Source organism: Cyanistes caeruleus, chromosome 10, assembly GCF_971803275.1.
Source record: "Cyanistes caeruleus chromosome 10, bCyaCae1.hap1.1, whole genome shotgun sequence".
In the NCBI taxonomy this organism is placed as follows: Eukaryota; Metazoa; Chordata; class Aves; order Passeriformes; family Paridae; genus Cyanistes; species Cyanistes caeruleus.
In genome coordinates, this window is record NC_141710.1 from 6488660 (window position 1) to 6506397 (window position 17738).

The following is a 17738-nucleotide window of genomic DNA, read 5'->3' on the forward strand; positions in this document are numbered from 1 at the left end:
GTCTCTGGCTAAGCACTGGAAAGATGGTATTAACTGTACACTATACAATTTTAATTTCTTTTTTTTTTTTTTTTTGTGTAAAGATTTAAAATGTATTACAGTTAACTTTAATACAAGAACATACAAAGGCACAGTATTACAGCATTTCAATCAACAATCACATGTTTTCATTAGACAGCTCAAACAATGTGTGATAAAATGAGAGCTCTACGTGGAGCAGAACCCATCAAGGCCTGAACCAAGGGAGGGAGCTGCTAATTCTTTTCTCACTCTAATACCCTCAGCACTTAACAGTGCTTTACAGGCTAGTAATAACCACAAGTATTACATGCTTGCCTGCAATCTATTCCTTCCCCAGCCAATCACTCATGAAAGAGTGTCAGTCATAGCATCTAATACCAACCATGCCACATCAGGAATTCTCTGTACATAAGGCTGACCCATGTTTGCCAGCACTGCACAGACTGCTGTAAAAACACCAGGACGCAAATCCTAGAGAGCAGATTAGTGCAATAAAGAAAGACTGCAAGTGATTAGCATACCCTTTGAATACCAACAAGCTTCACATACCATGCTTTCTAAAAACAAAACCATTTTTTCAAGTGTACTCAGTGAGTGTTAGTGATTTTAATTAGGTATAAATATGACTGTAAACTGTAAGTCTATAGTATGAGACAACATATTTTGTTAAGTGTAGATTTCTGAGCCAAGTTCAACCTCCATATAAATCTCTACTCTCCAGTGATGTGATGCATAGGAAGAATTTAGCCAACAGGTCTATTTACAGCAATGGAAAGAAAGCATGCAGCTTATTTCTTACTGACACCTTGACTGTATTTATTAAAAAGAAACCAAAACTCAACCTGTCAGCCTACCAAGGCACTAAGGAGAACTTGTGAGTTTGCACTATATTCTGCTTGGTTTTTAAAAAGTAGACTGACAGAAATAAGGGAAGATACATTTTTTTAAACCATTTATAGTTATTTCTCCTACTCCTTCAATTCTACTCTCACACAAAAGGTATGTTGGTAATATAAACTACTGTAACTGCACATTGCAGGCTATGGGCAGCAGAAGTAGAAGAAAATCATTGTGAAAAATTAATAATTTAAGAGAATATACCCCCCCCATCAATATAGAGATGCGAGATTAAAATTATTCTTTTCACCAATTAATTTTGCAAAATGTTCTGAAGAAAAGGACATATTCCAAATCCTAGAGAACTGAACAGCTTATCAAAGGGAATGGTATCAACTCTCCTGTGAACTCTGAAGCTTTCTAGGTCTGCCAGATTTCTAACATGAGACAAGATGAAAGCACACGCTAAATCTTTACTGGCAGCACAGAAGTAATGCCATTCACCTTCACATACATGCATTTTCCATTGCTAAATGTGAGAGTGGCCACTGAAAGAACATTGTATTACCTATTGGCTGCTAGTTAATATATTATATGAATATATTAATATATTAACATATTAATATAATAATCCTTCCGTATTTACCAGGAATGTGTGGCTGTGTGTTCCTCCACTGCTTCCCAGGAGGCTGGGGATACACAGCTGCTCAGATTCAGCATTAGACAAGGCCTGTGACTGAGATTACAGGAGCAGACTGGAATGTTTTATGCTGAGAAGAATCTGCATAACATACTGAGCTGCATCTAGGTCAGAACCTTGAGTGTTTCATGCTGTGACAAAATGCCAAACAGGTTTGATTGTAAATAGGGGTCATTGCAGGGCCACACTACTGCACCACAAGACATGCTGTTCTTTGTGCCCTAAACTAAAAGACCATTTTAAGGCTGGTGAGAGAACAGTGAATAGCCACATGTTCTCCTAAAGCAGTGACAAGCAGCTACTATTACTAGAGTCTACAATGTAAACTGGTCAGGAGAAGATAAAAGAGTTTACTGCTAAAATTAGGCCTATCCCTTCATCGTTGTTAGAGTGGATACACTACAACCCAGTTAAAAGATTATGGTAACTTACAGCAACAAAAAGCAAAGCAGCTGAGGGAAACTGAGTTAGCAAAGACTGTGAATATCTAAGAGATGGTCTCACATGTGGGATTCTGATCAGTTATCCAGGATTTCCCAGCACTTCTTTGGTATCACTGGTGCAGTTCCATGGGTCCAGATCCAGCAAGCATGGTAACACCATTCTAAGGTGGACTATTGCCCCAATCCAATTGCTGCTCACACACAGAAGTGAGGAAGCTTTAACTACTTGCTACCTAGTTCCCCTGTGGCTGTGGGGTGTTGTCTAGGCCCAACAGCTGTGTTAATCTGACCAACTAAACCAAACACTTTTTGGAAGATTTAAATCATGCAGTGTTTTTCAGCCTTGCCAAAGGGCAGGTACAGTCTCACAGCTGTTCATGAAAAGGGATTTTCAGGCTGCTCAGCTTAGGTCAGCACAAGGAAGTACGGGGGTCACCTCCGGGGGACTCAAAAACTCACTGGGATCATACATCAGGCAGGTGGGCTCAGGAACAGCACTGCTGATGGCTCACCTCTAAAGAAATGTTGAGAATATACAAAACCAGTAAATTTCTCAGCACCTTGGGTTGTGGTAGCAGAGAGAGTAGGACCAGCGAAACCTCACTGGTGACAGACAAAATTACAAAGGAGGACTATATGCTTGAGATGTTAGCATCATGTCTGAGATCCTCTCCTTAAGTACACTCAGGACTCAAAAAGAAAATGAGCAGGACTCTTATTGGGGTAAAAAATTTAAGAAAAATGTTTTTTTTATCTGCATACACCACATTTGCTACAAACTGTAAAGATTAGAAACTCCTTCATGTAATTGGGCTTTCTGGGGCATGACCAACAAGCATATACTTGGCTGGCAAATAAAGGGAGAATGGGAAAACTGAAGTGCTTAAATTGGTACCATATTATTTATTCAATTTCCTTATGCAGAAGAGTAACCAGTGCTCCAGCCACACTGCCTCAATAAATATCAGCTATGCCAATGGACAGGACATGCTTTATGTTGAGCAGCAGAAGCTCTACCAGCCATGTAGTAGTAGGGAACAGAGAAAATTAGTGTCAATTCTAATAAAATGTTTAGTTTCCCATAGCCACCTTCTCCTTAAGGAGAGCCCAGCTATTCTGAAGAGGCTCACATGGCCTTGACAGCTGAAATCTCCTTAGCTCTGAGATGGAAGCAGCAAAGGAAACTTCATAGCTGTCTTAACACTGGACCTAAGTGGGCAGTGCAAATGCCATAGCTATTGGTTCCTAGGCTTTTCCAGTAAACCCACAAACCAGAAGGACTGGGATATAGGTTAAGGCATCCATATGCTCTCTGTAGGAATCTGGACAAAGACCAGAACTTTTTGCATATAGTAAAGAATGAAAACTTTCAAACTACTTGCCTATATATTAAAAAACCTAAAAATTGCTTCACACAGAGTAAGAAGAAAAATTCTGATACTCTGACTGAAAAAGAGCAAATCTGACATTTCTTCCAGCCCTACATTTAACCACTTTTTCCAAATTCCTTAGATTAGAGGAGTGGAAAGAGTAGTACAGTTCAATTGAGGAGGTAAAGACTGTTTAAAACTCCACAAAGGCAAAATGCAATGTTAGTAGCAAATTAATAATCAGCCTGTGCACTGCTCAAGCAGAAATCATACTCCTCTTCCTGCCAGTGTTAATAGACAATTGTTTGAGAAAAGGGACAGTCTAGATGCAAAAGACATCACCAGAAGCAGGGGAAGGTGCTACTTATCTTTGGTTCCACCCCTTAGTAATTGCTTCTGTAATCAACAGCTGCAGTGAGCAGCAGCTTGTATTAAGAGTGCAGTCAGAAGACTGACAGACCTGTTTAAGCAGAGTTTAAATCTAAAGCTTTAGGATGGATCTTCTTGGATGCCAGCTCTGACAATTTCTTCAGACGTTTCTTCAGCTCCAGAGGGAATTTCTCATAGCACTTCTTGCACACGGGCTTCATGTCAAACTCCACAAATTTATTCCTTTAACACAAAGAACAGTTATTAAATGGTATTTGCAAACTATGCTTCACTAATTCAAATCTCCATACATCTGCATCAGTGTTGTTGCAAGTGTTCTATTCCATTTATAAAACAACTAATTTCCTCATCTGGTGATGCAAGTACAGAAATTGGGTTCTGATCACTGAACTGAAGTCTTTAGTACTGCTAGGTAAATAAGGAATAAGATTTTGCTAGCTATTTGCATGTAACAGTCTAGAATAATAGTTTTGTTACTGTAGAATGCAAGTGCCACTTTAGAGGTTCCCTTTGGGATGAATTAGAGCTCTTTTATATGGCCAGTGGAGCCAACCCAGCAGAGTAGGATAAGGGTTTAAACCTGAGAAAGGAAAAATGTAAGACTGCTTTTTTCCTGTCCCTCTTCTAGATATTTGAGGTGAATAACAGTATTTTATTTCAAAATAATTTATGCAATAGCAAATATTGTCATTGAGGGGAGCAACCACAGTTAAGGAGACATGGAGGCTGTGGGTTGTTCAGGACAGGCAGTTCCTCAAAGTTTAGGGCCTTCCCTCTGTGCTGATGAATGAGTCCCCCTCTTACCCAACCTCCTTACAGAATAGATGAAGGAAAATAAATCAGAGAGGATGCTGAGTGTCAGCTCTCTTTCAGTGCTGAAATCAGGAATTATAAACACCTGCTGCCACAGAGAAAAGGTGTATTTGCCTTCAGAAAGGCAGTGGCTCATGGCTCCTCCAGGCTGATACCCTGCCTTAGGGGCAAATATCCCACATGGTCCAAAATATAAATACTGACTTACTTCAGTGTGAGCTTGACGTTGCAGGTGGAGCAGGAGAAGCAATTCACACACCAGGCCTTGTTAAGAGCTGATACCACTGCAAAAGTAAAAGCACCAAGTAAGAGGAAACTGACGGACTATTTGAATTCAGATTTATACCCAAATTCAAATGAGGCCAGATGTGAAAACAAACACTGTTGTCTTGCAACTGTGGGACTGCAACAGCTGCACTAAAAAAAGAAGCAAGGACAGCAACCCAAAACAAGGAGAGAACAAATCTTACCATCTCCCTCTATCACGTGGCTGCAGTTGTAGCAGACATCTCCAAAGAGCTGCACAGAAAAAGAAGTAAGAATAGGAACTCATGTTGCTGACTACTCATGGTCCCCAAATTACACAGCTGGTGTGAACATTAAATACTAATAATCAAAGAATTCCCAGATACAGCAGTGGCCCTCAGATATACCAATTTAAATCTTCTGAATAACTTCTCATACACTTGCCAAATAGTCTATGTTCCTTTGGATCTCACACCAGTAAATGCTACAAAACCTTTTTTGTTGATGCCTCACACTCTAGTACTGTTATGGGATCTTAAAGTCCTCTATATGTGGCAATTGGAGAAGAAAGGATGGGTAGAGTATGATCCTTAGTGTAGACAAACATCTCCTGATGCTCAAGTACAAACACCAAAACAGAACTACTGCTAAAATACAGCTACTATCAGAACAGTGACTCTTACCTCTTATGAGAGACCGTCATTTATCTGACAGAAGAAAATATCAAACCAAAAAAGTTGTTCACTCAAATCACACAAAAAAAACTGGAGTTTGGCTGACTTTTCTATGTTTTTTTTTTTTATTGATCTACTTTTCTATGCTTTAGACAACGCAACAGTTGCCTCAGGCCCACAGAAACAAGTAATTATCAAAGAAGCCCACACAAATACATTAGAAGTAAAATTACAAGGATATTAATCTCAACCCATAGTCAGTCAATGGGACAAATTAAAATCAGTGTCCCCAAGACATTTCTACTCTGTTTCCAGCATCACTTTTCTGCCAAGAAAAACTATTATTTTTCTGTTAAATCTGACTAATTTCTTACTATTTCATAGCATCTACAAATTCAGATTATGCAAAATCTGCATAGCTTTGCATATATAAAACATGAAAGAACATTTGCCAGATACAAGTACCAACAGCACAGACGGCTGAATTTACCTGATTATAATGAGTCTCACAATAGGCCAGCCCTTTTTTTTCATAGTGTCGGTGCCCCAGGAATGGCTTTTCACATTTGGCACAAACAAAATGCTGCAAAAGAAAAAAAAAAAACAACAACCCATGGCAGGCAAAACAACTTTCACGTTACCAGGGAAAAACCTGTTCAATACATGACACTTGATCACAGAACAGTTTGGGTTGGAAGGGATGTTAAGGCTCATTCCATTCCAACCTGGCCTTGGACAGTTCCAGGGATGGGGCAGCCACAGCTTCTCTAGGCACCCTGTGCCAGGGCCTCAGTACCCTTACAGGGAAGAATTTCTTCCCAATATCTAATCCAAATCTACATCTTTCCATTTAAAGTTGTTACCTCTTAATGTTTTAATAAAGCACAGACAGGAAAGATCTTCATGGAAGAAAATGAAAATAAAATAAAATAAAAAAAGGAGATATTTAGTAATTAGTCTATTTATAGTAATTAAGAGCTGTATTAAAGATGGGTGGAAGACCTGCTGGAAGGGCAATCATCTTGTGTCTATCCTGATAGACTTGTGGATTATTATCTTGATTGTTTCAGGGATGAGAAGCAGGAACATAAAAAAAGTTGGTATGAATACACCTCAAATGAGCAGCAGCATCTCTCTCAGGTCAAGTCCTAGGAGGCATAAATAACTGAAATAAAGATCACTAACAATCTTCAGAGCAAGCTGTGATGACCCAGCTGAAAGTTATAGAAACAATGAGCTGAAAAGGCTTAAAAAGCAAGAATTGCTCAGTTTTCAGTGAAAATTCCAGCACTGTTATGTGCCTGGTAACTCGAATTGGGGAGGATATATCTAAGTACATCATACAAAATATGTAAATTTATTAGTAAGTAAATGCTTCTCAGTGAACCCCATTCTGCAAGGATCTTTAAAAATATTAAGGTTATTACAGTTGTGAAAACAGCTTTCTTAGGAACCCTGGTGGCCCTGCTGTAACTCATTCACTCACAAAAGGTGAAGACAATCTGAAACATAAGCAATTGGGTTTTGTCTGAATTCATACACTACAGACCACTTGCATATCTACAGCTTCCAAACAGCACTAGTCCTCTTCCAAACCAGCTCTTGAAGGAAGCTGCAGATTCAGAGGGTCTCACCTCAACATGCCATTGCTTCCCCAGAGCGTTGACCACTCGGCCCTCGATGGGCCTGCGGCAGGCTCCGCAGATGGGGATCCCCATCTTGTCGTGGCACGGCAGGCAGTACAGCTCCCCCTTCAGCTCCCGCGCCTCGGCAGTCAGCTCCTTCCTGGCAACACAAACACGGCCCTGAACAAACAACACTGAGGGAAACTCAGCAATGCCCAGCAGGAAGTGTTGGAAGACTAAAAGTGAAAGTCAACTTAGGCAACATTCACACTACAAATGCAGTCATTAAGTTTAGCTAGTGAAATACAGTTATTGTCAACCCACCTTTCTAAAACTGCCTTCTCAGTTTGCCAGACAAGAACATATGTGGAACATCATGTCTGCAGCTGGATACTCTCACAGACATACGAGGCGCACTTACATGGAGTGTCATGCCAAGACTCAAGGTATGTTTGAATGGGAGAGCTCGGGTGCAAGCACCATCCTAGCTCAGCACTGAGACATTTACTTGCACTGTTACCCATTCTGGGACAGTACTGTGCCCAGTTAAAATGCATTCATGGTAAGCAATTCAGAGTGGCAATGGACAGTGCCACAAGACTGACACAGCTCACAAGGCATCTTTTTTTTTCTATCCAGGAATTTAAAGTAAAACTATTTTGGACAGCATGGTAACTCCTATCTTTGGAAAACTCTACTATGGCAATCTGCACACAGCCTTTCAGATTTTCATTTTCATCATAAACTAGCATTATCTAATGTTAGAATGAAAGAATATTGAATGGCAAAACAAAATTAAAATTCCTGTAGTTTTTCCAAACTTATTTCAGTTTCTCCTCACACAATTTCTATTTGCTCAAAACTGTGAAGGCAGCAAAGGTTAGACCTTGGGAAGACGGACTGCACTGATGACTCAATGTCTCTCTCCTTTTTTGTCAGAGTTTACAGTATGACAACATACCCACAGTGGGTGCAGTTGAAGTGATCTGGATGGTAGGAATCATTCCTAAACATCAGAGGCTGCTCATCAATTATCAAGTGGCACTTCTGACAGATGTACTTGCCCAGACCCTTTGCTTTTTCACGGTTGTGGCATGGCCTGCACAGGTGCCTGGTTGAAAAAAGTAAAGGAAAGAAAATATTAAAAAACTCTTTCTCCTAAAACAACACATACTACATGCTGTAGGACGTATTTTATGTAACAGAACTGTCTTCTGAGGTCAGACTAAACATAATTCAGTTTGGTAATAATTCACACCAGTGGCTCAGAGAAGAATATGAATATAAAGCAGTCACACGGTTATATTTCCTTAGAATACTACTCCAACCATTCACTGATTCATATGCCATCAGGGGTATCACCCAGGCATTCTTTTAGGGATCCTTTCCAACCCTCTAAATCTTTTCTGATAGCTGGGCAAGGAAAGGTGGCAACACCTCTATCTGTAACTAATGGACAACTGTAACAGAGGCATTACAGCACTGGGAGTCAAGAAGAGAGAATACAGTGTATTAAACCAAAAGGCATTGCTTGAATGCCTTTTACCATGGATGGATTCTTTAGTCTTCAGTATCTACGGCAAAAAAAGATCTTTTCTTGCCTACAAACTCCTTTCACTAAAGTTCCTAAGTTAAAAAAATTAAGAACGATGCAATTTTATGTGGTAAAAGCAGCTGTGTTCCTAGCAAGTGCTCTTGAACACATTACAAGTACACTTCTAAACAGGTAGATAACCCAAATTTCTGGTAGAAAAGCTCAGGCAAAGGCATAAAAACACTTGTGAAGGCTGATGGAAGCCACCAATTTTATCCCAATATTCAGGAGCTCTGAGGAGAAGCTGTTCAGTTTACTTGCCTATTACTTATCCCTCTAGCTGCAACGCTGTGGGCTGGGAATAATTTATGATAAAAGAAAAATTTCAGAGAATGACTTCTGTGGGTTGCTTTGTCTCAAAATCAACAAGTCTGCTTAATTCCTTTCACTGTATCACTATGCCAAAAACTCACTGAGATTGACAGGTCATTCTCAAAACACATCAGACAAAAGAAAAAGTTCAAATGGAAAGGGCGGATATATGGGTTAAATAGCGGGTTCTTCACAGGGCCCCTTCCAAAATTCCGCCCTGATGAATTACTTACCCTTAGATCTGTGAAATGGGGATAAGAATACAACACATGTTGTTGTGAGGCCTCAAACATTTATGACTCTCAGCTGGCAGGTGCCTGTCTAAGTGCTAAGTATCATTCTTATTCTCTCCAAATCTAAGCCCTTCTGTCAGCAAGTGTCTCTGTCCAGGGCTGGGGGTACTGTCCGCCCAGACGGAGTCCAGAAAAAGCAGACAGCACCCCATTATAAGGAAACATGCAGCTGTGCTCATCTCAGCATAAAGGCATCAATTTTATTCAGCACTGTCAAATGCAGAGTAATTATACAGGGCTGGACATGGGACCCTGAAGCAAGAGTCCTTAAAGAGACCCCTCTCATTCAGCTGAATGAGATGCCTTCAGCCATTTGCACTGATAAACCATTATCAACCCCCTTTCCACTCACAAACCCTCTGCCCTCCCACAGACCCTCTCTATTGGAAGCTGAGGGAAGTGTTGGACAGGCTAAGCTGTTACCATAGCAGCCTCCCCTCTCCCTCACCCCACCATTATGGAATTATCCCATTCTGAAATGTCCTGTTGTGCCTGTTAATACTAGATTTCCCCTAAACAATGCATCTCTCCACCCTCCTAAAATAATCAGAGGGCTCCAAGAATTCTGTGTTTAGGGCTGGGGGTTCAGTAGCAGCCTTCAGTAATGACCATGAACACTGGAATATTCATGCAGGATACTCATATCTATACCAGCAGCAGCAGCCCCAGTGCCAAGAGCTCAGCTGGGATGAAGACTGCTCCTCAGTGCTGGGGTGTCCTGTCCCCTGCTCTGTTGTGTGACTGAGCTGATAATGTGCTATCAGAGTGAGGAGGACACTATATAGAGGGGCTCCCCTCTCTGCTCTCAGCAACTCTGCAACTGTGCATTCTCTTGGAATCATCTTGTTTGCTCTGCTCTGCTTCACCTAGTTTGCTGGTACCAGAAGGAGTTTGTTGGGATATTCCCCAAAAGGACCCTATACTCCACCCACAGGACTGCATTATAAAGAGGTAAGAGACCAACTTTTGTTAGTAGGGGCTTTAGGAGCTTTTTTTTTTTTTTAGGAACTTTCCTAATGGCATTAGTTTTTGCTGATGCCAATGAGGAGCAGAGCACATACCAAGGTGGATGAATATAATGGAAATGTCTGAATGTAAGAACAGGCAGCATTTTCTGAACTTCAAAGAATAATTTTCTCACCTTTCTCTATATCACTCCTTCAAAACAAAAAAGGTTTTCAAACTTTTGTACCTAATGTATAGCCATTTGTGCCATTTGTATGGTATGTCTAGTGCTCTCTGACACTGCTTTGATGCTCACAAAAAACAAGTATTTCAGCTAAAATACAGGCTCAGCAGAGACTGATTTTCAGGAGAATAACTTCAGTCAGAAACTATTTCTAATTAAGAGTACTTTGAGTGAAAAGATAGGAGACACTCATTTGACAAGACACTGAACTCACAAAAATGCACAAATCAGTATAATCATACCAGAAACTGTTCTAGCTGAGAGCAAGAACAGGAATTTCTGATAGGATTTCTGATAGTTTATCTGCAGTGGGCTCCAAACTAGCCAGGTAACAGTGTACAATGAGCTAAGGATTTCCCCTGCTAGTTCTTTCATTAATGACAGACAGAGCATCTGCTGAGAGACTGTGTTATGTCCACACTGACAGCCTTGTGGATTGTTCTCTTGCTTGTTTCTAAGCAGAAGGGAACCAGGGCATGAAATATGGTCAGTGTGCATGCATGTATTTCAAATGAGCAGTGACATCCCCATTACAACTCAGCCCTTGGAGCCTGGGATAATGGCTCATCCCAGAACAGTGCTCTGTTTAGCAATACATAAATTACTAAATAATCATGCAATGTCAAGAGTGCAGTCCAAGCAGAAATTATTGGATAATGAGCCAGACTCCTAAAGGAGTTTTCTGTCTGTGGAATGAAAGCCTCTTGCATCAGATAGCTTAACACACTACACATTCAAAGTAATTTGTGAAGGTTTCTAGTTTGCTCTTAGCATTTATACAGACTATAGGAATTCCAGCGCTTTGTCTGTAAGCAATAAAAAACTAAGCACATGTATTTTAAATTTATAGGATAAACCCAAGGAGAATAGGACTGGAATTGCAAATAACTGCAAAAGGCTTTCAGCACCTTCTAGAGAACACACTGTCGGAGAATTATTACTTTTCTAAAGCTGTAACATTTTGTTGAAAATATGTGAAGTCTAAAAATAAGCTAAACAATTAACTCGAATGATGTGTTGGCTTTTTACTGAACTTACTCAAGTGCTACACCACTATTTTCACCCAATAACTAGAATTATGAAAAAATCCCCGAAACATTAATGTTGAAATTTAAGTTTCCTTTTAACTTAAAGCATAAGCAAAATTAGAAAGAGGAGCATTTCCCTTTTCTGTAACTTCTAACCAGACAATGAAAAACATCTCCCTTCACCTTACTCAAAAATGTAAATTAGATAACAGCAGCTCTCCTATGAAGGCTGTCATTTGCAAAGACTGAATCTATTTCAATTTTATCATTAGCTCTAAGCCTCTCTCTTCCTGACACACTGGGCTTCCAGATAGCTCTGACATTCTCCTTTCTACTCCAACCCACAGCATTTTGCACTGAAAGCACATCTGTATAGAAATCCATAGCAGACTCAATGCTGTCATCAGTGAGGATAAAAGTCTCAACTTTGAAGTCTTGCCAATTCTAAGTCTGGTACTGACAGCTGAATCTGAATTTCCAAGACCTGCCTTAGGAGATCAACTCAAATAGAATTGGTTCAGTGTATCACGCTGTTAAGCCCCTAATAATTAGCTTGTACACAGGGAAAAGTCTGCTTACTCCTTCACTTTGGGAACTGATTCAAAGCATTATCAATAAGACAAGAGCCATTCCAGTCCGTTCCATCCGACAACTATGCTTTCTGCTTTTTCAGCTGCTCCAAGCCAGTGTTTACTGCTTGCTCAGGTGTCACAACCATGGATAGAGCAATGTTTAGCCAAAAGACCACCTACCCCTGACAGGTGTCACCTGATTTACACTTTTTTCAGATGAAAAGCATAATTAAACAATGGGCCTGACACAAAAAAAAAAAAGGCTTAACAGCTAGAACATGAGGTGATAAGTAGCATCACAAATTAACAGCCAATAGAAAGGCATGGTCTCATGTGTTTCTTTTTTGGTATGCAACAGAAAAATACATATTTAAACTAATTCCATCCAAGGAGGACAAGTACATGAGTGAATGTTACTATCCCATATAAAGTTTAAACTTTTGGGTTCAAGAATACTTGCAGGCTTTACTTTGTAAGGGACAAATGAATAATATAAACAAAAGATTGTGGCCTTTTCTGTAAACTTGTGACTTTCACACAAAAAAAATATGCAGCAGGGAATTTTCCTTTTGTGTGTGACAGCACAATTTCACAAGCTTTTTTATATGTAAGGACAAAAGGTGTGTACAGTCTTTCTTGCACATGCAATTGTAAGTAATGGTAAGATAGCAACTTGTTATAAACACTCAAATCCAAAAGGGTATCCAGGCAATGTATGAAGTAAGAAGGGCCCTCTGTGGCCATAGGAAGAACTTCCAATTTCTGAATTTCATCCAGTCCCTCTGCTGTTGATTTTCTCTCTTCAACTGTGAACCAAACAGAAGTGATCCAGCACACAAATCTCCAGGTATTCCAGTTTTCTGTTCACCTCAAAGTAACAGCAGCCAAACTGAATATATTAACTACCTTGGAACTGTTCTTACATTTTTCAGTATATTTGTTTGTACTTAATCCCATTTCAGTTCTCTCTGATCCAAATACTTTTACACATCTGAACAATGAGTTCTGTTGACTAAAATAATGCTCAAATGTTTTCAGGAACCCTGTGGATTTTTTTAGTAACAGCAATATTTGACCTGTCTTTTATCTCTTTTAAGAACAAGACAGATATTCTAAGCTAGATCACCTTCCAACAGACACCTGTGGTCAGAAGAGCTGACTCATCAGGAATTCCTTGGTCCTGAATCAGGCTTTCAAACTGAAACATGGCAAACACTTTCTAGTTAGATACACAGAACTCACTCCTACTCCTCTTAACCAGACACACAAGCATCTCAGTACCTGGTTATACAACTGACCTCAGCACAGGCTGGAGACAAGCTCATCACCAGCTAGCCAGCCCTTCACTGGGGTTCCTTCCACAGGAATTACTGCTCCAGTAAACTCAGCTGAGCAGAGGCTATTCAGAAGTCTAATATAAGGTTTAAATTCAGACTGACCTGTCATACTAAACACTGATGCTAGCAAACAGGAGATATTGCTGACTTTTATGTGTGGGTTTTTGGGTCTTTTGTTGCTTTTTTGTTTTGTTTTGTTTTCCATAAACCCAGGCTCTTTTGTAATAATACTGTCTTAATTCTTTTACACTTAGGGCTTTTTTTCTTCAGAACTGTGGGGAAAAATGAATGGACCAGCAGATTCAAGCCTGCTCTTCAATTGCTCAAATCAATCAAATTTCGCTTTGGAAACATCAGAGCAATGTGGCAAAGAGACACACCTTGAGAACATGATTTTTGCCACTTTCTACTTTTTGGACTTCATCCTAGCTTTTGCTGGCAATGCCCTGGCACTTTGGCTTTTCATCCGGGACCAAAAGTCAGGCACACCTGCCAACATTTTCCTGATGCATCTTGCTGTGGCTGACCTGTCCTTTGTGCTGATACTTCCCACCCGGCTGGTGTACCATTTTTCTGGTAACCATTGGCCATTTGGTGAGATCCCATGCAGACTCACCGGCTTCCTTTTCTACCTCAACATGTATGCCAGTATCTATTTCCTGATGTGCATCAGCGTAGACCGTTTCCTGGCCATTGTGCACCCCGTGAAGTCCATCAAGCTCCGCAGGTCGCGGTACGCCCACGTGGCGTGTGTCTTTCTGTGGGTCATCGTTGGTGTGGCAATGGCACCTCTGCTGCTCAGTGTGCAGACTGTGCACATGAAAAACACAACTGTCTGCCTGCAGCTCTACAGAGAAAAGGCCTCACGTCACGCCCTCGTGTCCTTAGCAGTGGCATTCACCTTCCCCTTTGTTACTACTGTGACTTGCTACTTACTCATCATCCAGAGCCTGAAGAGTGGGAACAGAGTTGAGAAACACCTGAAGGAAAAAGCTGTCAAAATGATCATCATGGTCGTGATGATCTTTCTAATTTGCTTTGTACCTTATCATGTCAATCGCTACATTTATATTCTCCACTACAATGGGACCAAAGCCTCCTGTGAAACACAGCGTCTCCTGGCCCTCAGCAACCGCATCACTTCCTGCCTCACCAGCCTCAACGGGGCGTTTGACCCCATCATGTATTTTTTTGTAGCTGAGAAATTCCGTGAGGCTTTGTGCAATCTGTTTTGTATTAAAAAAAACATAATGTTGCCTCAAACGTATGAGGGCAAGACAAATGAAAGCTCACTAAGTGCTAAATCTGAACTGTGAACATGACTCTTGTCAGTGTCAGTGGCTCATTTTAAGAGCACCCTCTTCCACCAAAATCAGCTGAGAGCACAAATATGCAGCAAGATAGTCCACCCAGTCAAATTCACCCTGAGAAGGGAAGTTTTGTTGTTTTTATGGGGCCGCCATTAACAAGAATCCCTCTGACCATAGAGAACACCTGTTTGTATTGCTAAAACTGCAAACTGAAGGACAGTTCTACTGATTTCCAAGAAATTAAACTGAGCGTTGAGCACTTAGGAACAAAGAAGGGGACAATGAGGGAAATGGACCCACAAATTATTTTTTTTCAAAGGACTTAATTCCCAAAGCACTCAGTGCTTCCTCTGCACAATGCATACAGCCTAATTTAAAATTTCACATTGTGCCAGCAGTAGAGATCCGCTCCTGAGACAGACCTGCCTGATGGAATTTGTCCACATTTGCACATCTTGTTCAAGTCTCTGAATTCAAAGTGTTTATAAGTAATGGAAAAAAAAATGGTACTAAATGATGACAAGAAAAAAAAAAAGGCCAGAATGAAGCAATGAACCCAGCCTGGACAGGAATTAAGACAGAAAAGATTCGTAGCTTTAAGATGGTTTACAGTTCTTTTTTGTGACTTATCTGGCAAGACTATTCCTTCACTATGCATAAAGTAGGGATTCTCTTTATTCTAACTGATACAAATTGCATCTAGCAGAATATGCCTGGAAGTGACAGGCAGACTAGGGTAGACCAGGTACAATTGAAAAGGGAAAAAAAGAATGCAAGAGTTTACAATAATATTTACTAGAAGACTGCTTCAATGCTATGGAGATAAATATTATAGAAAATCATGTAGCAGGTAAAATACATTATTACATAGATACACACACCTATCTCTCTGCTATGCTTTTGGGAATGAGTTCCTTACCATTTTAGACTTGGTCCACAAATTACAAAATCAAACATACTTTATCTTGCTTGAGCTTTTTTTATCCTGACTGCTTCCCCAAAACACCCTAAGTGCTATTCCAACAGCCCATTCTAGCAAGGTGAGGTGCCAAAAGAAAATCAATTATGCGCAGCTCAAAAAACTCAGGCAAAGAAGTTGCACGAAATATGAAGAAGATGAGGGAGTTGAGAGGACTCCCTACTGGACAGTATATGACCTTTTCTTCCTTCCTTCACCATTAGTTAGTGAAAATATAAACTCTAGGAATCTACTAGGCTTTGCTCATAATGTATGAAAGCCTAAAATTAACTCTGAATTGGCAACACTGTCTGCTAACTGCTGGATTGTCTTATTTTCTTATAATGGTATGCTTTTGTATAAGCTCCTTTTTGTATTTTTGTTATTTCTGAATTAAATGCATTAATCAAGCTCTAGGATTCATTTTTATATTTCTTCACTTAAAATGAATGATTTCTGAATACCAGTGGAATCACAGGCTGAAAATACATAGCTGTAATCATTGTGTTATTCTTTTGGCCTTTTGCTACATTTTGATTTCCCACTCAGCTGCTTACTTGATAATCAACCTGCCTGAGATTACATAATCTCTTTTTCTCACTTATTATGTGAAATCCCTGAAATCTTTATCTTCTGCTTGAAATCCCTTTCTTTTACAAAACCCATTCACTAGCCACTAAAACTTCAGTTTCTACATGTTTTGTTGGATAAAAAATTTCCCACCTAACAGGTTACTCCTAAAATTCTTCTGTACCTTATCAAGCTTTCCTTCTCAGTGTAAAACTAACTGACCACCCTCAGCATCTCACAGCTGTATCAATAACACACTGATAAAACTTTCTGATCTCCTGCTCCATCTTACCTGCCAGCATTCTTCACAAAACCCAGGTCAGCAAGGGTTACATCACAGAGCTCACAGCGGAAACATTCTGGGTGCCAGTTGTTGTTCATTGCCTTAATAACACGCCCAGTAATGAACTCACCTGCAAAAGGAAAGCATGAGATGCATGCAAAAAACAGTCTTACCAAAATCTACTATCCTTCATAGTCCTCCCACTTTAATTCCATAATTACTATTACAGTCTAACTGTGAAAAAAAAACAATTATTCCCACAACCAGAATAACCTAAAATCACTGCTGGTATCATGCTTTGTTCCCACCCAGAGCTCCTGGCTCTTTAAAGTGACCCCAACAACCCCAGCCCAAGGCTGGACATCACAGCAACGCTGCAAGGTTTGCACAGCCCTGCAGTTGTTAAACCCTGGTGTTGATATTTGCCACTTCTTACCACATTCCCCGCAGCAAGGAGCAAACAGCATCTGGAAGTCATGCTCACAGTACTTCCTACCTTCAAACTGCAAACAAAACAAGAGAGAAGGACCCTCATGAATAACTGAACTACTTTTACATCTTGACAGTTCAGCATGATTTTCCATTGGTATGACTATTTAGTCCAGGTCAGTCAAGTTTTCCAGTTCTAGTCCCCTACATACCTCTTTTTCAACTCCTAAAGGTTCTCTTAAAGAAACATCCATATATGGCTGCAGCCTCATGGTGAATTTGCACAGCTGAATTAATAACAATGCTACTACAAGACAGTAAAAATCCTGAAGAATATCCCAATCCCTTTCCTCTAGTTGCCTTTAATTTAATTTTTGCTTTAGTTTACCTCAGAACTACTACTCCTCCTACACGAGGCTAAAACTCCCATCAAAATAAAATACAGGAAGTTTAAAATAATGTGTTATTCAAAATATGTACTTGTGTATATTCTGAAAAAATAATTCAACCTAGCTTTTAAGTAGGTTCACATATTCCAGTTGCCCAACTGGAACAGTTTGGTACAATATGTCTAAAAATAAAAATTCACTTATGTCTAATGAAATATTAGGGCCAGGTTGGACAGTGCTTTGCGCAACCTCGTCCAGTGGAAAGTGGCCCTGCCCACGGCAGGGCTTGGAATGTGATGATTTGTAAGGTCCCTTCCAACCCAAACCATTTTGTGATTCTCTGATGATTACCAAA

General features: G+C 40.1%; 2 protein-coding genes across 18 annotated transcripts in view; one reads left to right on the forward strand and one right to left on the reverse strand.

Annotated features, from left to right (window-relative positions):
- The window catches only part of LIMS2 (LIM zinc finger domain containing 2), a 51894-nt gene that overhangs the window by 18781 nt on the left and 15375 nt on the right, over window positions 1–17738 (reverse strand). For 8 of the 17 annotated variants that reach the window (XM_086844526.1, XM_086844529.1, XM_086844536.1 and 5 more), the window contains 8 exons: window positions 17002–17068; window positions 16575–16695; window positions 8081–8230; window positions 7129–7279; window positions 5985–6077; window positions 5045–5093; window positions 4783–4858; window positions 3832–3983 (listed from right to left, as the gene is read on the reverse strand). In XM_086844526.1, coding sequence (XP_086700652.1) covers window positions 3836–3983; window positions 4783–4858; window positions 5045–5093; window positions 5985–6077; window positions 7129–7279; window positions 8081–8230; window positions 16575–16695; window positions 17002–17068 — 855 coding nt within the window. In that variant the 3' untranslated portion in view covers window positions 3832–3835. Of the gene's footprint in view, window positions 1–29; window positions 3984–4782; window positions 4859–5044; window positions 5094–5984; window positions 6078–7128; window positions 7280–8080; window positions 8231–16574; window positions 16696–17001; window positions 17069–17738 lie in introns of those variants that run through there. The other 9 variants (XM_086844524.1, XM_086844540.1, XM_086844533.1 and 6 more) reach the window with 2 other exon arrangements.
- Window positions 13729–16577, forward strand: GPR17 (G protein-coupled receptor 17). The gene has a single exon (XM_023933341.2). It carries the CDS (start codon window positions 13729–13731, stop codon window positions 14758–14760), a length of 1032 nt encoding a protein of 343 aa, XP_023789109.1. The 3' UTR covers window positions 14761–16577.